The 24446-nt window shown below is 43.7% G+C and overlaps 1 protein-coding gene across 1 annotated transcript in view; it reads right to left on the bottom strand.

Moving 5' to 3' along the window:
• Positions 1-8301, bottom strand: part of LOC126413178 (putative beta-carotene-binding protein) — a 108570-nt gene extending 100269 nt beyond the window's left edge. The window contains exon 1 of the mRNA XM_050083074.1: positions 8283-8301. Within this exon, the coding sequence (XP_049939031.1) occupies positions 8283-8301 (19 nt within the window). The remainder of the gene's footprint in view (positions 1-8282) is intronic.
• Between the last annotated feature and the right edge of the window lie 16145 nt (positions 8302-24446).

Genomic DNA, 24446 nt, shown 5'->3' with positions numbered 1-24446 from the left:
GTTTGATATTCAAAGGAAAATCTCAACAAAAGTAACTTCAATTTCTAATATCCAATTTTCTCAAATATATATTTTCAAATTAATGTGCCTAATTAGGCTGGCGACCGTTATTTTTTTCTGTCACTTACAATTTTACCGCTTCTAGTAACTCCCAAGGTTAAGCCCCGTTTGGTTTTACTGTCAACTTGTAATCCGAGACCTTTTCCACTTGACACACGCACAGTCGAACTTTGAAATCCTCTCAGAGGGTAACATTACCGTGTTTCACGGGACATTAGTGTTATACGTAGCTTTTCCCGTGACAGAACTAAAGGTTCAGTTATTAGGGCATAGTGTTATAAATCCTTGTACAGGCCGTTCGAAGTGAAGTGGTCGATGACGTGCACTCAAGTGATCACGCTGCAGTCTCGGTTCACCCATAGACAGAGTAGTCCCCGAAAGACTGCTAGGCTGAGTGCTCAGTAGGGCCGAGAGGACGCTATACGGCAAACTTGCGTCGTTTAATCACTATAACAGTGTCGATGATTGCATGGGTCACACAGCAAACTTGACCATCACGTGACTCAGGGTTCCATTCTGAAGTATTCAGAACAGCTAAAAAGGCAGCCTTCCCATTGGTGGATCAGCGAATGCCGCTCTGCAATCAGGACCATGTTGGTGGTTCTGAATAGGGTCAAGTGTCGACCAAATGCGAAGAACCTACTGATCATTCGGGTCGTGGAGGCAAAATGTCGCCAAATTATTAGGGAGAACAACCCATAGTAACTGCTGTAGTAACTGCTTTTGACCACTATAAACCGTTCCACCAGAAATTGTTGGGCAAACCACCTGGTTGACTTCTGGGAGAAGAGGGATGTGCCGCTTTGCTGTTGTTATGGGAAAATGGGAGTCTGTGGCCGCGCGGTCTTGGGCGCCTTGCTACGGTTCGCGTGCCGCGTGGTCCCCCTCACCCCCCCCCCCCCCTACCCCCCGCCCCCCACCCCCTTCGAAGTTTCGAGTCCTACCTCTGGCATGCGTGTGTATGCTGTCCTTAGTGTAAGTTAGTTTAAGTTAGATTAAGTAGTGTGTAAGCCTAGAGACCGACGATCTTAGCAGTTTGGTCCCATTGGTACTTACCACAAATTTCCAATTTCTAATGGGCACTGTCGCCCAACCCGTGATACATTTCGTACACCCTGGTTGCCTATTTTGCAACACTCGCGCAACATCCAGCTAGAGAGTAGCTACTGAGAGGCCATTTGGGACTTCAGCTCCATCACTGGTGAAGAATACAACTGCCCCTTGTCGATACAGGAGATGGATCCTGAACTATGTGCAGCTCGTGACAGGTCACCAGATTCCGATGCGGTTCATTACAGCATGTTACGGCACCGCAAACAGGTGGGGAAAAGAAATCCTCCTCCCCTTTTTAACTTCATTTCAGCTTCAGGTCATTTTTCGAATTAGTGGCGAGAGACAGTATTAACTCCACTTTTGAAACTCAGGAAGGAATCAACTAACCCGAGTAGTATCGTTGTGCTGGAAACGATGGTCAACCGCCTTTTAACTGGGTCTTAAGATGAGAAGGTCGCTGGTTCAAATGGCTCTGAGCACTCCCCTAGAACTTAGAACTGCTTAAACCTAACTAACCTAAGGACATCACACACATCCAGGATTCGAACCTGCGACCGCAGCGGTCGCGCGGTTCCAGACTGTAGCGCCTAGAACCGCTCGGCCACCTCGGCCGGCGGATCAGAAGGTATCTCTTCACATTTGCTAACCTGAGTCGACTACAGCGGTCATACAACAGGATTTCCTGCAACAGCATCACCTCCTGAGTATATTTTGACATTGACAAGGCTATTGAGCCGTGGTAAAATTTGCTGTTTTGAAGAGCGCGCAGCAGCGCATAGTGTGAAGCAGTCGCCCTCCGTTTCCGGCGGTGGCGCCGCGTGACAATCGCAGCTTTGGTGTCTCCCTCTGGCGGAAAAGGGGAAAGGTTGCCTGTTCACGTGCATTTAAGGGGCGCTGTAAGCTCGCCAGTGGCAGGTGGTCAGTCAGGGAGTGAGGCTGGGTCAGTCTCGCGTCACCAGTTGCTGGTCCGTCTCTCGTTCGTATTTGTGCGGCAGTTAGTGTCTGTCTGTCGTCAGAGTGCTAGTATGTCTGTCATTTGGATCAAACTTTAAAGCCAGAAAATGAGAGTCTTGCCGCTCCACCAGTAACAGAACTCAGCTAGTGGTCGCCCGGTCGGGGCTGAGTTCCTGCATCTGAGTCTGCGCGTTAGGCCGCCAGTCTGCTCGAGTTGCGCGGGCAACGGTCATTGGCGGTTGTATCGGTCGGTTGGTCGGTCGCGGAATGAGACACAAGATGACTTATCCGCCTTGAGTGTCGGCGCATGTGAGGTCCCCACGTGAGTCCTGTGGGCCGCGCCGTATAGCCGTATAGAAAGGGGTAGTGGCTTCGCGGTCGACACGAGAGCAACAGGAGTCAACCCACGACATCGGGCTGGCCGGTGCGAGCTGCGACGCCGTCAGACGGGGAGATCGGCGCGCCTTCCTGCGTCCGTTGAAGCGGCTGGCAGCGGACGGTTCGGGAGAGCGTTGGGGGTGCTGCGCCAGGTCTTCGCCAAAAATCGCAGTTTATTAGAAGTTGAGTGATTGGAGATATGTTGTTTCATTTACTTGTTAAATTCTACTTGTTTTCATGGTGAGGTCACCAGCCGCTTTGTTTTGGGGTCATCCCACCATTCTTCTCCGTTTGCCCATTCACGGGAAGGTGGTTATTTATGAAGTGGGTGGTCCGTTTTTCCCTTGAGGAGTTGGGGCGGTTTAGCGCAATCTGAGGTTCGGGTTGTTCAGTAATTCGTCTGTCAGTCTGCCATACGTTAATAGCTGCCTCTGTCATGTTTGTCGGATTCAGTGTTAAAGAATTTATTGCTTAAGGTGTAAAGGCCTAATTCCTGAAATATGTTTTTATCTTGCCTATAATCTTGAGAGGCTATATATGTGTAATGTAGAGCATGTTTGTACATTCTATGTAAGACTGCATTTCATGGGTTTTTATTTAAATGGTCAATTTAGTATATAAAGTTGCCACCCTTCCACCGTAAGAGTTTTCTTTTAAAAACAAGTTGCACTTTCGGTGGCAAGTAATTTTTTTAATGTGAGTGTTTTGTACCATTTCCATCCCTCCTACGGGTGCATAGTTTATGTGTTTGTGTGAGTTGTTAAAATTTTTAGTTTAAAGTAATCGGGTGTGTTGCAGATTTGCACCAGTGCAGTCTTTCATAGGTTGTTGTGAGCGGTCGTGACTACGGCCGTATAGAAAGGGAGCGGCAAGGTTCTCAGCCCGAAAGCTCACACAGTCAAAAAAAAAATTGTTATTTTGCCTCTGAATAAATTGTTACTTAATATTTAGAAGGTGCTTTCTGATTATAATTTTTAAATCTGTATTTTTTTTAAAGAAAGGGTTTTTAGGAATAAAATTTCCATTTGTTGAAAGAAATTTGTTTTCATCAGTTACCCACTGGCAACTACTTCCACGCTCACTTTGTGTCATTAAATGTTCTTGATGAATCGCTAGTGAATAAAGTAAATTCCTTAAGAAAAGATTTTGAAAGTAAATCCACGGTTCAGCTATAATACTACATGGAGGGATATTATTTTCGGGCAGCTTCATGGATGAGAATTTCGAGAATTTCTTCCTAACTTTGTGCTCCTCTTACTCTCACCACGTTATTTTGCCATTCTGCTGTCTTTCAGGCGAAAACAGTGTCCGTCAAGGTAGAGTTTTAAGTGTTAGTGTCTTTGCCACTGCCAGTAATACAGTCACGTTTTAACATTTTTTTTTTTACTTTAGTTTAGTTCATGTATTAAATTCCTTCTCATACAGAATCTCATCAGGATGGCGACTAGCTCAACAATACATACATATACATCCTCCTTCTTTCACGACTAATCGGCAAGAATTCCTTCATTCTTTTCATGAGAGAAAACACAGATAGCAGAGAAGATATTCCATGGAGTAAATGGACGCTCCAAGGAATAATTGGGCTTGAAACTACTTTGCATTTATAATCGGTAAGATAAGAAGAGATATTTCGAGATATGTACTGAGTTACATAATTTATAAAATTTCTGAAAATATCGCGGAGAGACCGCTGCAAGAGACATTACAACGTCATTAGTAAAATGTGTTATACAACCACGTTTGTTTGTTGACGACTTCTCTGTCATTTGTCCCTCCTTACGCCTTGCCGCGAAAACTCATCAGATGCAACAGACTATTAAATGGTTGGAGCTATGGGCGGAGAAGAGTGGTTTTAATTTCTCCACGGAGAAGTCTGTGTGCATTCTTCTTAACCGGTCATGTTCCAGTTTAGACCCTTCTGTGCTGGGCATGAGAGGCCCTTTCTTAATTTTAGAGACACAGTGAAGTTGCTAGGTCTCACATTCGATTCTAATCTGAAATGGTTGCCATATTTTGGAACTTGAGAAGAGGCCTTTGGAAGGACTCTAAAATACATTGGTCAAATTTCATAGAGAGCCGACCGAACTTCACTCCTCTGGTTTTACAGGGCGTTCGTGCGATCTTTGCTTCAGTGTAAGTGAGCGCTTTATGGGACGGCAAGGTTCTCTTATTTAAAAATGTTGGAAGTGATGCACCATGAAGGAGTATGGCTGTCCACCATAGCCTTTAGGAATATCTTCGTACTGAACCTGTTCGTTGAGCCTAGTGAGACACCGCTTCAAATCGGGCGAGAGCTCCTCATTGCGCGACAGGTCTACAAAACACTGTACGCGCTACACGTACCTGAACGTCACACCGTTGCTCGGACACCAATAAAAAGGTCATTTCCTACACAACGGATTGCTATGAGACTCACGTGAAGGACTGAATTCTCGAAAGGAAGATTAGGGTTTAACGTCCTGTCAACATCGAGATCATTAGAGACGGACCTTATCGAGATGGGTATGTCCAGTGTTAAATTCTTAAATCGAAGATAGAGTAGGCGAAGCGATTAAAATTCCGGCCACCCGCTGAAAAGACTTGTGAAGCCGGCCCCGGACCGAGTACGGCCCAGCTTTGCTTGTTTTCCTGTACACGCAGACTCTCATCGCTGGCCACCAGGCTCTTCGTCTCCGCCACAAGAGGTCACGGTGTGCACGGACCAAATTTCTTTCGCACAACACGTAACTGGAAATAGCCCTCAATGCATCCTGGAATAGAGCTAATAATGTCCTTACAAGTGACTTGGAAATTCTTCTTTCCGCAGTCCGCGGATATAGCAATATCCACTTGAGATACTACAGAGGCTCAGAATTATTTTAGACTCGATCAATTATAAGAAGGACTGCACTCCAGGTTTCGTTTCAATCTCTTTTCCTTAGAACTTGTCGGCCGGGGTGGCCGAGCGGTTCTAGGCGCTACGGTCGCAGGTTCGAATCCTGCCTCGAGCATGGATGGGTGTGATGTCCTTAGGTTAGTTAGGTTTAAGTTGAGGCCTAAAAAAGCTTTAAGGCTCAATAGTTCAAATGGCTTTGAGCACTATGGGACTTAACATCTGAGGTCATCAGTCTCCTAGAACTTCGAACTACTTAAACCGAATTAACCTAAGGGCATCACACACATCAATGCCCGAGGCAGGATTCGAACCTGCGACCCTAGCGGTCGCGTGGTTCCAGACTGAAGCGCCTAGAACCGTCTTTTCGACACATGTGACTGTCTGCCTCTTCACTGCTTGGAACGTTAGTGTCGCTCCAACTGCCAAACGGTAACTACTTTCGCAGCGAAGAGTGTCGTGGTTGCATTTATTAGACGGTGGTGTACTTCAGTGTTATAACACAGTCTAATAAACGCTGCCACAACACTCTCTGCTACGAAAGTTTTTACCGCTTGACAGATGGAGCGACACTAACGCTCCAAGTAGTGAAGAGGCAGACAATCACATGTGTTGAAATGATAACGTTCGTTTTTAATTATTTTCTACTTAATTAACGAAATACTTAGTAAATTTCCAAGAGACATGGATTTCCATGGAACACTCGTAAAATCATCCGTACCACGCTGATTCAATGACGTAAGTTACAACTCATTCACGGGGAAATACTTTCGAGTATCAATGACGTAAGCTACAACTCATTCACAGAGAAATACTTTGGAAAATGCGTATGTTGGCAGCTTATTCCGCTGGAAGCAAGAGAATATAAACATTTTTTTTCATGCATGTAAAATCTATATTTCTGTTGTTAGCTGTTTCAATACGATAGGCACTCTCCTCAACACTTGAACATTTTTTATGGAGTCCATTCATTCGCCCATTCTTAAACTATACTCGGCTTTCTAATGCACGAATAATTTTGTAAATGTGGTTATTTCCCTTCAAAAGCGGATATGTTGATGATTCTTGCCGTTTGAGGTTCAAATTTAGCAACAATTGTGGAGCTCGTTTCCTCTAAGTTAGGAAGCAGTATTGTTGTGTTGCTTTTGACGACTTATTATCATGTCTGTGTTGTTTTCCCTTAAACTACAGCTGTGATGGCTTATTTCGTACATTAAATAATAAAGATATTACATTCCGTATAGGTTTCCTACACTCCAAATTCACTAATATGGATGAACGAAACTTGACCTTCTTGGGTAGATATACAACGTCTCTTTGCAAAACACCAGATCTACCAGTACTAACTTGTAATATTTTGTTATGAAAGGTAAACAACATTATTCAATAAACATCTGTACGTTACAAGAAAATGGTAAACTGAATGTCCCGTAATGTACTATATCGAACCTTACCGGACCCTTTGGAAGCTAAACAGTGACAACTGTGTCATTTTGCAGTTACCGTCGATTTTACGGCATATCGTATTCTACCCATTGTAAAAACTATGTTACAAATCAGTACAAACGTTAGTATTCCCACGCATTCGCTACCGTCTTCGGAACTGTTACTTGCTGGCCGCCTGGGGCCAAAATGCTTCCAGTGACGTGAAAACTGGAATCCGGCGGTTGAACAGACTTCTTGGCGACGACAAACCAATCCAAAATCAGAAGCTAGATATGAGTATGAAGAAATGAATGGACGGCAATTCAGGGACTCCCAGCGACATCAAGATAAGCTAATGGAAAAGATACACTCCTGAATCAGATACCCACAAAATAAAAAAGTAGTAGGAAAGTTTCATTAGGCTCATACAACACCTCTTCTGTCCCAACTCCATAAAAAAGAATTAGAAGTAGATTAACTTCCTTTGCTGTTTAGGGATAAGAGGCTTCATAAAAAATATTAGAAGAACAGAAATAAGTCGAACGAAACTATAACTGGTAGAATCAAGTGAGGCAATAGATCTTCAAGCTGTTCTACAACATGTACGCCGTTGACCAGGAGGAATGATTAAGTGCCTCACATGTTGTGTACGGTTCTATACCCAAGATGTGGAAGTAAGCGTGAAGAAAAAAGTATTTTATTTGTAGTTGTGCAATTTGTAATAAGAACACCTGTTTGTAAATAGTACCACGTTGCATCTCTAGACCTGCTATATCTTTGAAGGTGTAGTAAATTTAGTTACTGACTTTCGGCATATGTGTCCGAGAAAATGGGCTGCACATTATCAGTGCTCCAGTAACCATAACAATGCTAGAAATTGTGCAGTTTATGAGAATTAGCCTATTCAAGCGTAAATTTCATTTTCAGTTGTTATAGAATCTTGAAACGTCAACCACATTTAATAATTCATTGACATCTTAATTTTTATTTCAACAATTGTGATTCGCACTATAGAACTCTTTTACACTTCAATAGTAAATACGGTAGTATCACATTGTTACTTGCAAATTAAGTTGTACACTTACAATTAATATCTGTAGCATTGTTTTTAAGGGTTCCCCAGGAAGGTAAAAATAATTCCGACGTCCTATCGTGTTACGATTTTCACTTTGCACAACATTTTTTCAGCAGCCGTTGTCACATTTTCTGAGTACGTTTTTATAATGACGAGTTGATCGAAAATAAAGCCCTAGTTCAGTTCAAAAACGGCAGTAATGCGGGACTGCAACAACTTCAGTATAGCAAAATTAAAGACACTAGTAGTGTCTTGTGTATAGAAACTGGGGAGGACTGCAGACAGGCCTTCTAACTGTATAATACAGAATCAGATGAGATGTCCGGTCAATACAAAATCAACACATGTGTTCATATATTCATTTCGTGCTAAGAAAACATCTGGGATCACCACAAGCTCGTTAAGGCATGAAGCCGATACCCGCAGCGTGGGGTAGTTTGCTGAGAGAGTGGAGCAGCTTACCTAACTCAGCGACCGCCATCCCGGCGACGAGCAGGAAAAAGGGGACCAGTCGGTGGTGCATGTCTTGCAGAACGTGGAGTGCAGACATCAGGTACGGTCGCACTTATATGTTGCGGCGAATACGCGGCGTCGCGAGGTCATTACGCGTCCCCACTCCGGCGGCGACAACCACTCGACGGCGGCTACAGCTGTTTGCAGGTAACATGCGAACTTACGTAATTATAAGGAAAATGTGTAACATACGTTCAACATCAGTCAAACTATCTGTACGACAATATCAGTTACTGGGCCAGTTACTTACAACGTCGTCCACGCACGCTGATGAATAGTATCTATTGCATTCTTCTCTGAGTAGCCATACATAGTAGTTCTAAAGGAAGGAAGATTTGGTTTAACATCGCGACTTCAATGCGAGATGTCTATAACAGTTTCCACAACGAAACGTTGTCTCGAAACCTGGCAGAAAATCCAGAGAGATTCTGGTCGCATGTGAAGTATGTTAGCGGCAATAAACAAACAATGCCTTCTCTGAGCGATTGCAATGGAGATACTATCGAAGACAGTGTTGCCAAAGCAGAGTTACTAAACACAGTCTTCCTAAATGCCTTCACAAAAGAAGACGAAGTAAATATTCCAGAATTCGAATCAAGAACAGCTGCCAACAAGAGTACGTAGAAGTAAATATCCTCGGAGTAGTGAAGCAACTCAAATCACTTAATAAAAGCAAGTTCAAAAAACGTGGTTCAAATGGCTCTGAGCACTATGGCACTTAACTGCTGAGGTCATCAGCCCCTAGAACTTAGAACTACTTAAACCTAACTAACCTAAGGACATCACACACATCCATGCCCGAGGCAGGATTCGAACCTGCGACCGGAGCGGTCGCTCGGTTCCAGACTGTAGAGCCTAGAACCGTGTGGCCACTCCAGCCAGCAATAAAAGCAAGTCTTCTGGTCCAGACAGTATGCCAGTTAGGTTCCTTTCGGAGTATGCTGATGCATTAGCTACATACTTAACAATCATATACAACCGTTCGCTCGACGAAAGATCCGTACCCAAAGACTGGAAAGTTGCACAGGTCACACCAATATTCAAGAAAGGTAGTATGAGTAATCCACTAAATTACAGGCCCATATCGTTAATGTCGATTTGTAGCAGGATTTTAGAACATATATTGAGTTCTAACATTATGAATTACCTCGAAGAAAACTGTCTATTGACACACAGTCAACATGGGTTTAGAAAACATCGTTCCTGTGAGTGAAACCTAGCTCTTTATTCACATGAAGTGTAGAGTGCTATTGACAAGAGATTTCAGATCGATTCCGTATTTCTGGATTTCTGGAAGGTTTTTGACACTGTACTACACAAGCGGCTCGTATTGAAATTGCGCACTTATGGAATATCGTCTCAGTTATGTGACTGGATTTGTGATTTCCTGTCAGAGAGGTCACAGTTCGTAGTAACTGACGGAAAGTCATCGAGTGAAACAGAAGCGATTTCTGGCGTTCCCCAAGGTAGGGTTATAGGCCATTTGCTGTTCCTTATCTATATAAACGATTTTGGATACAATCCGAGCAGCCGTCTTCGGTTGTTTGCAGATGACGCTGTCGTTTATCGACTAATAAAGTCATCAGAAGATCAAAACAAACTACAAAACGAATTAGAAAAAATATCTGAATAGTGCGAAAAGTGTCAGTTGACCCTGATTAGGGACTGCTACGGTCGCAGGTTCGAATCCTGCCTCGGGCATGGTTGTGTGTGATGTCCTTAGGTTAGTTAGGTTTAAGTAGTTCTAAGTTCTAGGGGACTTATGACCTAAGATGTTGAGTCCCATAGTGCTCAGAGCCATTTGAACCATTTGACCCTGATTAACGAAAAGTGTGAGGTCATCCACATGAGTCCTAAAAGGAACTCATTAAACTTCGGTTACACGATAAATCAGTCTAATCTAAAGGCCGTAAATTCAACTAAATACCTAGGTATTACAATTACGAACAACCTAAATTGGAAGCAACGCATAGAAAATGTTGTGGTAAAGGCGAACCAAAGACTGCGTTTTATTGGAAAATGTAACAGATCTACTAAGGAGACTGCCTACGCTATGCTTGTCCGTCCTCTTTTAGAATACTGCTGCGCGGTGTGGGATCCTTACCAGATAGGACTGACGGAGTACATTGAAAAAGTTCAAAGAAAGGCAGCACGTTCTGTATTATCGCGAAATATGGGGGAGAGTGTCACAGAAATGATACAGGATTTGGGCTGGAAATCGGTAGAGAAAGGCGTTTTTCGTTGCGACGGAATCTTCTCACGAAATTCCAATCACCAACTCTCTCCTCCGAATGCGAAAATATTTTGTTGACACCGACCTACACAGGGAGGAACGATCACCACGACAAAATAAGGGAAATCAGAGCTCGTATGGAAAGATACAGGTGTTCATTCTTTCCGGGTGCTATACGAGATTGGAATAATAGAGAATTGTGAAGGTGGTTCGATGAACCCTCTGCCAGGCACTTAAATATGATTTGCAGAGTATCTATGTACATGTACATGTACATGAGACGGAGCACAAGCTCGAATTGTGTCAAGGATAGGGAAACAAATAGGCTGTGCCCTTTGCAAGGAACCATCCCGCCATTTGCCTGGAGTGATTTAGGGAAATTACAGGAAATCTAAATCTGGATGGCGGTTGCGGGTTTGAACTGTCGTCCTCCCCAATGCGAATCCATTGTGCTAACCACTTCGCCACCTCGCTCGGTCATATTAGTTCTGATTGACTCAACTCGAGCAGATTGTTTTGGCATCACGTAGACGTAACGAAATGACGTCTTAATCAAGAATATCTAACAGATAAATATCATATAATGCTTCACGTTTTTCTGTACTTACAAGCGGTGTATGCCAGGATCTTGTTAAGTCATTGTGATTTATCTAAATTACACGTAACTAAGGTCTCTTAAACAGCAACTTTACAACAGTACAATTAAATGTCTATAATGACGGTAATATCAACAATTGTATACTACTGTACCGAGAGTGAAGTAACAAATCCAATTAAGGGGAAATGATTATGTTTTGTTTATGGGGCGCTCAACTGCGCGGTCATCACCGCCCGTACAAAGTCCCAATTTTTTCACAGTCCAATCTATCCACTTGCACAGCGATGATGGTGATGATGATGATGATGAAATGATGAGGACAACACAAGCACCCAGTCTCCAGGAAGAGAAAATCCCCAGCCCAGCCGCGAATCGAACACGGGACCCATTATCCTGAGGTAGCAAGGTTGGCCACTAGACCACGAGCTGCGGACCCAATTAAGGGAAAAAGAACACGAAACATGATTGACAGTTTTGATAATAAATAACACATTTCACATATTAATAAGCAGTGACATATCAAGGAAGAAAAGCTGAACTTTCAAGGCATAACCTTCACTTATAATGCATTCGCAGCAACTCAGATATCCGTTTTCATAACACTGTAAGAATGTGATACAGTTAAAGAACTGTATGCCACTGTGGCTATTGTTTATTTGACATTTGTCAAAAATAATTTTAGTTCTTATATGAGTCGGCAGATCCGAATAACATAAGGCATAGCAATATGTCACACCACCTATAACCCTCTGTAAGTTTACGACCTCTGGTAAATGCAAACAAGTTTAGAAAGGACTGACTGGAGGTAGTGTAGAAATAATTTTTATTTCACTTGTTTCTTGCATAAATTGGTCTAGGCTATTACAAAATAAAGTAAGTTTATCCAGGTTTTTTTTACCACTGTGTAAAAGTGTTATGCAAGCATTCCAGACCGTAACTCTATAATCTATGTAGTGTTTTTGTCTCCCGTTCTAAAACAGATAGGAAATTTTAACCACGCACTGCTTAAATGGTAGTCCCTGTAGCTGGGGGTTTCAATGTTGCAACGCATTGGAGAAGAAAATTTTTTATCGTGAAATCGATTGAGCTGCGTCATTTTTCCCTGAATTTGTGGTCTGCGTTTCTACTTAGTTCGTGTCTTGACGGAAAAAGTACCTCGCTTGCCACTTTAAGTAGTGCATATACAGGGTGGTCCATTGTTAGTGACCGGGCGAAATATCTGACGAATTAACCATCAAACGAAAAAACTACAAAGAACGACACTCCTCTACCTTGAAGGGGGAAACTAGATGGCGCTATGACTGGCCCGCTAGATGGCGCTACCATAGGTCAAACGGATATCAACTGCGTCTTTTTTTTTTTTAGTAGGAACTCCCATTTTTTACATATTCGTGTAGTACATAAAGAAATATGAATGTTTTAGTTGGACCACTTTTTACGCTTTGTGATAGATGGCGATGTAATAGTCACAAACGTATAAATAAATGATATCACAAAACATTCCGCCAGTGCGGACGGTATTTGCTTCGTGATACATACCCGTGTTAAAATGGACCGTTTACCAATTGCGGAAAAGTTCGATATCGTGTTGATGTATGGCTATTGTGATCAAGATGCCCAACGGGCGTGTGCTATGTATGCTGCTCGGTATCCTGGACGACATCATCCAAGTGTCCGGACCGTTCGCAGGATAATTATGTTATTTAAGGAAACAGGACGTGTTCAGCCACATTTGAAACGTCAACCACGACCTGCAACAAATGATGATGCCCAAGTAGGTGTTTTAGCTGCTGTCGCGGCTAATCCTCACAACAGTAGCAAACAAATTCCGTGAGAATCGGGAATCCCATAACTTCGGTGTTGAGATTGAATGCTACATCAACATCGATTGCACCCGTACCATATTTCTATGCACCAGGAATTGCATGTCGACGACTTTGAAAGTCGTGTACAGTTCTGCCACTGGGCACAAGAGAAATTACGGGACGATGACAGATTCTTTGCACCCGTTCTATTTAGTGACGAAGCGTCATTCACCAACAGCTGTAACGTAAACCGACATAATATGCACTATTGACCAACGGAAAATCCACGATGACTGCGACAAGTGGAACATCAGCGACCTTGGTGGGTTAATGTAGGGTGCGGCATTATGGGAGGAAGGATAATTGGTCCCCATTTTATCGATGGCAATCTAAATGGTGCAATGTATGCTGATTTATTACGTAATGTTCTATCGATGTTACTACAAGGTGTTTCACTGCATGACAGAATGGCGATGTACTTCCAACATGATGGATGTCCGGCACATAGGTCGCGTGCGGTTGAAGCGGTATTGAATAGCATATTTCATGACAAGTGGATTGGTCGTCGTAGCACCATACCATGGCCCGTGCGTTCTCCGGATCTGACGTCCCCGGATTTGTTTCTGTGGGGAAAGGATATTTGCTATAGTGATTCAACAACAACGTCTGACAACATGCCTCAGCGCATTGTCTATGCATGTGCGAACATTACGGAAGGCGAACTACTCGCTGTTGAGAGGAATGTCGTTACACGTATTGCCAAATGCATTGAGGTTGACGGACATCATTTTGATCATTTATTGCATTAATGTGATATTTACAGGTAATCACGCTGTAACAGCATGCGTTCTCAGAAATGATAAGTTTACAAAGGTACATGTATCACAGTGGTACAACCGAAATCAAGTGTTCAAACATACCTACCTACAGGGTGTTTCAAAAATGACCGTTATATTTGAAACGGCAATAAAAACTAAACGAGCAGTGATAGAAATACACTGTTTGTTGCAATATGCTTGGGACAACAGTACATTTTCAGGCAGACAAACTTTCGAAATTACAGTAGTTACAATTTTCAACAACAGATGGCGCTGCAAGTGATGTGAAAGATATAGAAGACAACGCAGTCTGTGGGTGCGCCATTCTGTACGTCGTCTTTCTGCTGTAAGCGTGTGCTGTTCACAACGTGCAAGTGTGCTGTAGACAACATGGTTTATTCCTTAGAACAGAGGATTTTTCTGGTGTTGGAATTCCACCGCCTAGAACACAGTGTTGTTGCAACAAGACGAAGTTTTCAACGGAGGTTTAATGTAACCAAAGGACCGAAAAGCGATACAATAAAGGATCTGTTTGAAAAATTTCAACGGACTGGGAACGTGACGGATGAACGTGCTGGAAAGGTAGGGCGACCGCGTACGGCAACCACAGAGGGCAACGCGCAGCTAGTGCAGCAGGTGATCCAACAGCGGCCTCGGGTTTCCGTTCGCCGTGTTGCAGCTGCGATCCAAATTACGCCAATGTCCACGTATCGTCTCATGTGCCAGAGTTTACACCTCTATCCATAGAAAATTCAAACGCGGCAACCCCTCAGCGCCGCTACCATTGCTGCACGAGAGACATTCGCTAACGATGTAGTGCACAGGATTGATGACGGCGATATGCATGTGGGCAGCATTTGGTTTACTGACGAAGCTTATTTTTACCTGGACGGCTTCGTCAATAAACAGAACTGGCGCATATGGGGAACCGAAAAGCCCCATGTTGCAGTCCCATCGTCCCTGCATCCTCAAAAAGTACTGGTCTGGGCCGCCATTTCTTCCAAAGGAATCATTGGCCCATTTTTCAGATCCGAAACGATTACTGCATCACGCTATCTGGACATTCCTCGTGAATTTGTGGCGGTACAAACTGCCTTAGACAACACTGCGAACACCTCGTGGTTTATGCAAGATGGTGCCCGGCCACATCGCACGACCGACGTCTTTAATTTCCTGAATGAATATTTCGATGATCGTGTGATTGCTTTGGGCTATCCGAAACATACAGGAGGCGGCGTGGATTGGCCTCCCTATTCGCCGGACATGAACCTCTGTGACTTCTTTCTGTGGGGACACTTGAAAGACCAGGTGTACCGCCAGAATCCAGAAACAATTGAACAGCTGAAGCAGTACATCTCATCTGCATGTGAAGCCATTCCGCCAGACACGTTGTCAAAGGTTTCGGGTAATTTCATTCAGAGACTACGCCATATTATTGCTACGCATAGTGGATGTGTGGAAAATATCGTACTATAGAGTTTGCCAGACCGCAGCGCCATCTGTTGTTGAAAATTGTAATTACTGTAATTTCGAAAGTTTGTCTGCCTGAAAATGTACTGTTGTCCCAAGCATATTGCAACAAACGGTGTATTTCTATCGCTGCTCGTTTAGTTTTTATTGCCGTTTCAAATATACTGGTCATTTTTGAAACACCCTGTACATTCCGTATTTTAATTTGAAAAACCTACCTGTTACCAACTGTTCGTCTAAAATTGTGAGTCATATGTTTGTGACTACTATAGCGCCATCTATCACTAAGCGAAAAAAGTGCTCCAACTAAAACATTTATATTTCTTTATGTACTACACGAATATGTAATAAAAATGGGGGTTCCTATTTTTAAAGAAACGCAGTTGATATCCGTCTGACCTATGGCAGCGCCATCTAGCGGGCCAACCATAGCGCCATGTGGTTTCCTCCTTCAAGCTAGACAAGTTTCGTTCTTTGTAGTTTTTTCGTTTGACGCTTATTTCGTGAGATATTTGGTCCAGTCTCTATCAATGGACCACACTGTATATGTAATTAATGATTTCTGTATGTAAACGTGAGAAATAATACTGAATTAAGTTGACGCTGTATGATTCATGTAAAGGAAATCATATTTTCCAACTTGAAGTAGTGACCATATGGATTAATGTACTGTATAACTCTCTAGAATGTGTCATCAGAAAAGTGATTTTTAGTAGGAAGTTTAGATGATCCTAACGTCGGTTATCATAAAGGACTATTGCACCAGGCACTTAGGACCGCCCTCTTTATTTAGCATACTCCCAGCTCTGCGAAGACAGATTAGGTAAGTCTCAATTCCTTAACATTTCCAGGGTTTTTGATTTACTCAATATGTCAGTGAATTTGCTTCTATAGATGAAGCGTCATGTCCACTCTCTCTTACCTGTTGCTCGTCATTCCTTCTCTGTTTTTCCACTAACTGATGAAACATATTGAAAGTAACAACAGCCTTACTGAAAGTGAAAATGCATGACTTGCGAGAGACCCGGATTTGTTCCGCTAAATTATCTTATGATAAGTAAAGTATGAAGGAAGAAAGATACGTTACGCGGTTCAAATGGCTCTGAGCACTATGGGACTTAACTTCTGAGGCCATCACTCCCCTAGAACTTAGAACTACTTAAACCTAACTAACCTAAGAACATCACACACATCCATGCCCGAGGCAAGATTCGAACCTGCTACCGCAGCGGTCGCGCGGTTCCAGACTGAAGCGCCTAGAACCGCTCGGCCACTCTGGCCGGCGATATATTACTGTTCGACGTTGAGGTAATCATTTCTGCAATTGTACACCGCTAAGGAAAGAAATCGGCCTTGGCATATACCTGGGGAATGTCCAGCGTTTGCAGGCCTACTGTTCTATGTGCTGCTCCTGCACGCTTCATGAGGTGGTTTAATTCTTACGGCTTTGCATTTACACTAAACATCAAAAATAAAACATCAGCGTACTAAGGAAACATGCTATAATACTGCAGTCTGACCGCCCTGATTTTGAGCAAATCTACACTGGCAGAAAAAAATCACAACTTAGCAGTTAAGTCCCATAAGATTTCACACACATCTGAACATTTTTGAACACATTTCGCGCCAGTCGCATAAGTTTGGCACTAGTAGCGCCACTATGAGGATGCTGATCAGATTTGCTGTAAATACATGCTGTAACGATCTTGAGCATTAGTTTCCTTTGAGATTGGATGCTGTACGTTACTGTTAGTGAAGGATGCCTTTAAGGCGACAAAGACACCGTTGTCAGCACCTCACTGAGTCTGAATGACGTCGTGTAGAAAGGCTACAGAAACTGGCTGCCCCGTCTCCATATTGCAGAAAGACTTGACAGGAATGTAGCCACGTTCACCCACACATCGCTACTGCAACCCAACACGCTCTAAAAACAGTCGACATGTCACTTTGGCCTCCTCGATCACCAGATCTGTCTCCAGTAGAGAACATATGGGACATCATCGGAAAACAAGTCCAGAGTTATTCACAAACAGCATTAAACCCTCCCTGTATTGACCGACCAAGAGCAAGGCATGGAACTCCATCCCACAAACTGAAATCCGGCAACTGTACAACACAGCGCATGCACGTTTGCATGCTTGCATTCAACATTCTGACGGCTACACTGCTTATTAATGTAGCAGTGTGTCACATTTACAATGGCTTATCTCGCGCTTACATTAACCTGTGATCTTGCAATATTAATCACTTAAATACTTCGCCTGTCGGTGTATGCAGCACGAAAATCCAGTTTTGTTCTGTTTCTAATATGTTCATTATTTTACTAGCACAGGTCCTCCTCCAGACTGTCGTAGATTGCACAGGGTGAGTCACTTGAGATGTAATACCCATTTTATTTTGTGTACGGCTATACATATCGAAACGCGGTTTTCGGCAAATGTTAGAGCGTCGAGGGGTACGTTTTTCTTTCTTTTTTTTTGTTAATGTTCTTAGCACTGGTATCAACGGAGATAGTGAAGCAAGTACGTTTATTTAAATGGAACCATATACTTTTTGTGGTGTGCGTACTGTAAGGCCTTCAGTGCACACACCATCAGATTATTTGACTTGTCGCTCTAACGAAGTAGGCGAGTGTCAGCAATATGTCTCGTGGTCTTATCGTGGAGTGTTTATCTTCTGCCGTTAGGTCAGACGATAGAAATGCCACTTGCACGCTTAGAGTAGCAGATTGACGGTGACCAACTTTAAACAGAACTTGATTAATTTTCACACACATTTATTAAAATAATAAAAAGCATAAAAATTACTTAACTTGGTTCTGGATGCTATTTACAATTGACACTCTGAAGTTCCTTTGCTATTGGTACGTTAATCTTATTCTCACATATATCTCTGATACTTGACAAAAGTGTCTATACATTTATATTCATGGCTATGTACAGGAATATGATAATCTTATTAGGCACAGACTGAAACTTGACTATAGACTGGTATAGACAAATGTAGAACTCGTACAGACTGGTACAGACTAATGCAGACTGGTACAGACTGGTGCAGACAAATGCAGACTGACTATTCAGAGGTCTGTACACTTGTTATAATACCTTGCACATTCATGTATCACTGCGCGAATGTGATTCGCGAGGAGAAAAGGTTCTACATTAGCAGCAATCTCATTGGCTGCGTTACATATTAATACGCGGATCGGCGGAAGCAGAATTTGGTCTGTCTCTATAGCAGCGCCATCTCGAGTGCGGAGACGGACGAGCGCTGCGCCTACGCTGTTGTGCTTAGCGGGGCGCGCTCTAGTGGGAAAGTTGTGTATGCGCTGACTACGCGGAACTATGTACACAACACTTTTTAACTGCTTTTGATATCGGTTGAGAAGACAGTTACAGTGACATAGCATGACTTAGAGTTTGTTAATGTTGAATCCTGTCGCAAAAAAAATCGCAAAATGTCCTAGAATATGAGAGAACGGTGACCGGAATCGGCATTAGCGATGCAAACATCGACAAGAAGAGCTCTCATGCTATTCTGTCTGATGTCAACACATTTTCCAGTTGACTTGTCTGCACTGCAGGCCGCTCATATCTTCTTCAACGTTCGTTGCGTGCAGACATATACACCAATGAGGAGAATTGGATATACTACTTTTATGTGGTGAATGTGAAAGAAGTGCCGCAAAAACACTACAGTGATATAGGGCTGTCTATCCAGTCCGCCAACATCCGATGCGCCAGGCAATTGCACGATCATTAACATGCTAGTGCGGACAGACTGCCTGAACGTCAAAGACAGAACAAGAAAAGAGGTTGCAACACGAAGGAGCTGTTCCGGCTACGACGCTAATTAATCCGCACAATGGAGGAGACATATTGCCAAGGAATGTGGAATCAGACAGATTCGCATCCTGCTTCGACGGAATTTCCATCCCTCTCACCTGTCACTACATCAGGCACTCGACGACCGTGATTTCGAACGTCGAACAGAATTTTGCCGGTTTGCTCTTCAGTAACTGAGGGACGACCCTACGTTTTCCCAACGAGTGCTCTTTACCCCTGAAGCTAGGTTTACTAACCACGCTTATGTAAATTTGCATAACACGCACGGGCAGCCGAAAATCCACACTGTCTTCGTCGGGTGCAACATCAACGGCAGCGGTGCGTAAACGAATGGTGCGGCATCATAGGAAATTACAGTGAGGGACCTTACTCCATCTCAGGCGTTCTAGATGGACATTCGTAAGCACACTTTCTGGCAAATATTCTGCCGGTTCGTCTAGGGAGCTACCACAGGGTATTCGACAGTGTACGTAGCTGCAACACGATGGTTGTCCAGCTTACTAGTCCCGCGTTGCAACGCAAATACTGAATGAGACTTTCCTGGACGCTGGATAGGACAAAATTCTGTTGTCTAATTGCCTGCGATGTTCCGGATTTGACTCCTCTCGATTTCGTTCTTTGGGGAGCACTCAAAGATGTAGTCTATGGCCAGACGATATGTATCGTGGAATCGACAGTGCGTGCTCTATCATATTGTGGTGTCACCGCCAGACACCACACTTGCTAGGTGGTAGCCTTTAAATCGGCCGCGGTCCGTTAGTATACGTCGGACCGGTGTGTCACCACTATCAGTGATTGCAGACCGAGCGCCGCCACAGGGCAGGTGTAGTCTAGAGAGACTCCCTATCACTCGCCCCAGTTGTACAGCCGACTTCGCTAGCGATGGTTCACTGACTACATACGCTCTCATCTGCAGAGACGATAGTTTAGCATAGCCTTCAGCTACGTCATTTGCTACGACCTAGCAAGGCGCCATATTCAGTTACTATGTCTTCTGAACAGATAATATTGTGAATCATGTACTGTCAATAGCGACGTTCTTCATTAATGGATTAAAGTTAAGTATCAAACTAATTATGTCCGCTTTCTGAATTCTCATTTCTTGTCATGTTCCAGACCTCACGTCAGTACAGTTCTTCCCTCCTCTGCGTGAGCTAAAACGCGTGCATTTCGGCCTCCTCTCGTAACACGGTGTTGGCTCTTAGGCAACGCAACACATATCACTGTATTTATATCGTTCATCGTTCTTTCGAAAAGCGATCTCAAATGTGCCTTTTAGTTCATGGCCAACAGTTTGTAAATATGCCTAAATAAAGGATAAAGCTATTTTTTGGAAGACAAAATTTATTTTATGTAATTTGGGTAGTTACCATATCACTGTCAATAAATTGTTTATTTCATTTACGTGTGTACGTGGTAACATTGTCATTTGGCACTTACATTCAGCGTGAAACGACGTTTCGTTAAGAAGGATATTTATTTTGCGGTGGACAGGTGGTCACTAAGGTATTATTAATAAAATGTTTTGTTCAACGAATGTATCCCTTGTGATATAATATGTAGCCGTGTAGGTGGAGAAAGTTGTTCGACAGCATGTATTTTACCTCTAAGAAGCACACAGCCACGTACAGGAAAAGAGAAGTCCAATTTATCTATTTTATACAGTAGTTGTCTTTTGCAACGTATAAGGCATCCATATTTTTGAATAAGGACCAGTTGATTTCTCTGTTTCAGCTCACGTAAATTTGGAGGATGCACAAATGTGAAATAGTTTTTCTAAGCCGTTTGTGATACGCTAGATTCTATCCATGTCGTATTTCCACATACATCATTCGTAGGTGAACCTGCATCTGGGTCGTAAGTTGGTTCAAGGGGAAAAAAAGTTTTATTATCGTAGCGCAGGCCTACCTTACGGTGTACAACAACGCAGCCTGATCCGAGAGGCCTGCTTGGAAGTGTTTTGCACAGAAATGCCGTTTCCGGCCACAGTGCTCTCACACCCTAGGATATTTCTCGAATTTTTTACGACAGATTTCAGCGTCAACATTAACAAACGTTATATTACTGTAACTTTCTTCTCAAAATCTATCGGATGTTATTGTAAAAGGTACACTGTTCCATTTAAAAAAAACGTTGTTACTTCAACATCTGAGCTTATACTCGCCCAAAAAGCATTAACCAAAGAATAAGATATGTGCCCATCGACGCTCTAACATTTGCCGAAAACCACGTTTCGATGGGTGTCACCGTTCAAGAAATAAAATCAGTGTTACCTCCTTCGTGACTCACCCTGTGTATTTCCCTTGCACGTCAGTTATGTTATTATTCTCTCCTGCTATAAAATTCCTCGTTAATAACATAGAAATTTTTAATTTAAGAAGTACTAAGTAAAATCACTCTTGGTGGTGTCACTCGGGAGGTTAAGAACGGTTATTTTGACGTCTAAAGTGCACAGTATTTGCCTTATTTACAGTTTACGGATATAATGAAACTAGCTTCGTGCTTGAGTCAGCCATTGGAGGAATGCAGTGTGTGGAATAAAATGAGAGCAAGTATGACGCAGGGCCGGTGCGTATTTGGCTCTATACTGTGTTTCGTAGCGGTGTGGCGAGTTCCGTTACATGTCGCCACTCACTAGCAACCACATGCAGGGCACCGTTGCTGGACCACACACCTAGAGGCGTGTCAACACGGCGCAAGGCGGGCCCTCCAGAAGGCGGTAAATTAGACAGCCACAAACTCGCCACTGAAAGATTTATGCCGTTACCGGCTCTAAACAAGAAGCGTGTTAAACACTCTAAAGTATTTAAATGCTTTTCTGAAAATGTTTGGAAATAAGCCGCATCGGTTTTGAAAATATGATCAAATTAGGAGATTGAAGATTATTACATTTCCTTCAACTGCAAACATTGTCCGTTATAGGATCTACAGTTTACAGCTTTATTTAATAATGGTCAATTTAGACGTTTTATTATTTGTATAGCGGTAAGAGAACGATCCCAGATTCATGGTCACTCTGATGTGGGCTGGGAATGAGCCCTAGTTCAAGGTCGCCGACATGTAGCCCAGATTCAGTGTCACATAGAATATCATGTGGCGGTTGAACATTTTATCTTTAAGGGCACCCCCTCCACATCACCTAGGGAAACTCCAGCAATTGCAAAATGTAGCCGCTGACGTGCTGCAGCCACTATCAACGCTGACGCCACCTTTTGGGCAATTATAAATGAAGGTCACCCACTGCGCCAGTTTGGGCCCCAGAATCAAGGTCACCTACCTCGATTCCCATCCTCTAGGAAAATACAGCACTTGTGCTTGGCACTCCATAGTGAAAGTATCAGAGTTTTTGTCTTTGCAAAAGATAATAGGGACATAAAAAAATTTTGGTGTATTGACAATAATTTATTTAAGATACAGCGTTCATTGAATGCTAAACCAGCATTAACATGTTCCGATCTATCAGCTCTCACAGAAAGCGGGACATTGCATGATGTTAGTTAAGCTGCTTCCACAACACACAGGATGGTTGAAATAAAAGACAGAGGCACTGTTTCTTATTAACAAAGATGTGGAAGACATTGCAACATATGGAAACTAGAAGAATTTGCAGCGTTGTGGAGCGTTTCCAAACAGCTATCTGAAGGTGATGACCTCTACATTTAAAATCGTCTTCCACAGTGACAGGATAGCAGATACCTCAATGTTGCATTTTAGAAGAGACTAAGAGCATTGATTCCTTATATTGGCGGGGCATACCGCACGTAGGTGTATGATCACCGTTTAGGTGTCCCAGTTGGCAGTCATTATCACTGCCAAATCTTAGAATACTGCATCTTCCATTTTTATCAGCGCGTTTTCACGCCAGTTTATCTTTGAGAGGGCCAGGAAGGGATAGTTTGAGGGGTGGGGAGGGGGGTGCGGAGGTTGGACATCTGTTGGTGACATTTTGCACTAGTTCAGTCGATCTCTGCACATCGAGGTGAGCACACACACGAAAATTTTTCAACAAGACAACTCATCTGATCTGCATCAGTGTAATTATGTAATTAGGGAATATAGTTGCTGGACACAGCAGTACTTGCTCCTTTCAGTCTAATTGATCAGCTCAGACTGAGCATTTCCCGCCATTTCTTCAGATGTTGGTGGATAGGGAGGGGAGGGGACGATAGTGGCTGAGCATTCCCTGCCAATTTCCAACAATAGCTCAGTATAGACCAAGTCTTTTTCCCACCAGTTTCGAGAAGGGGGAGGGAAGGAGAGTAGCAGATTACGCAGTGAGATTCGAGAGAAGAAGGTGAGGGTATGGGTGTGGGGTTTCTCAGAAGGACTGATTGGCCCCAGGGGGACATATATCTGCACCTATCGATTAGCATTCCCCTGAATGTATGCAACCTCCACTAACTAAATGTGCCAGTACCAGCTGTACCCTATGTTATGGCTTCTGCACCACTTGTTAGCAGCAGACACAGTGGCTGTGCCAAAGACTGAGACGGCGTGGAGTTTTACAATTATTTAGTGAACTTTCTTTACAATTTCTCCCTCATCGTCGCTGCCCACCCTGCGGATCCCACTGATCGCACTCGGGAGCCTCAGACCACCAGTGCTCCGCTGAAGCCAGGATGCCCTGTGGTTGAGATGAACTCTTCGCCGCTCGGCGACCCCAGTACGGGCACGCCCACGGAGCCGCGTCGCCGTGAGGTCAGCTGCCGACGCCTGCTGGGAAGCCGTCAGTCGCGATGTCCACGAGGTCCCGTCATGGACGGACCACGCGCCGTGGGGCCGGGTTGCCGTGAAGTCCGGGCGTCAGACCTTGGCGGCGCCTGTGACCAAGACCGGTCCTGCTGGAAGTTCTCGCTGTAGTTAGTCAGCCATGGTGCCGACCGAACTCGGGATGACCTCCAGAGCTGAAGTTTACATCTGGCGGCGAATGGATGACTCCTGCGAGCTGAAACAGACTTCCAGTATCGTCACCTACGAAGATTGAACATTCGGACATGGACCACGTCCGTCCTCAGATCCGAACTGCTTCCTAATGGCTTCTGCCTGTTGCTGCCTGCGCTCCACTATTTATATCCGGCAGGAGGACGTTTTTTTACCCTTGGTGGTAGCTTTTTGTTATTACTCCCGCAGTATATTGCAGCGTAACTTAGCGTGCTGGCCTCACTTCCCCTTACTCAGCGCTCTCCAGGCTTCGCTTGGCACTCGGTCTGTGTGCGTCCTTGCGTCAGTCTGTTGGTAGACTGCTGCTGTCAGCAAGGCTATCTGTGCATGCTTTTTTCGCAACGCCTCTATCGCCGGTGTGCCTCTGTTTTGCCATTCTCCACTGCGTGAAGCAATGCTTACT

Source organism: Schistocerca serialis, chromosome 7 (genome assembly GCF_023864345.2).
Source record: "Schistocerca serialis cubense isolate TAMUIC-IGC-003099 chromosome 7, iqSchSeri2.2, whole genome shotgun sequence".
Lineage (NCBI taxonomy): Eukaryota > Metazoa > Arthropoda > Insecta > Orthoptera > Acrididae > Schistocerca > Schistocerca serialis.
The sequence above is the reverse complement of the archived record's forward strand: the minus strand, read 5'-3'. Positions and strand labels throughout refer to the sequence as shown.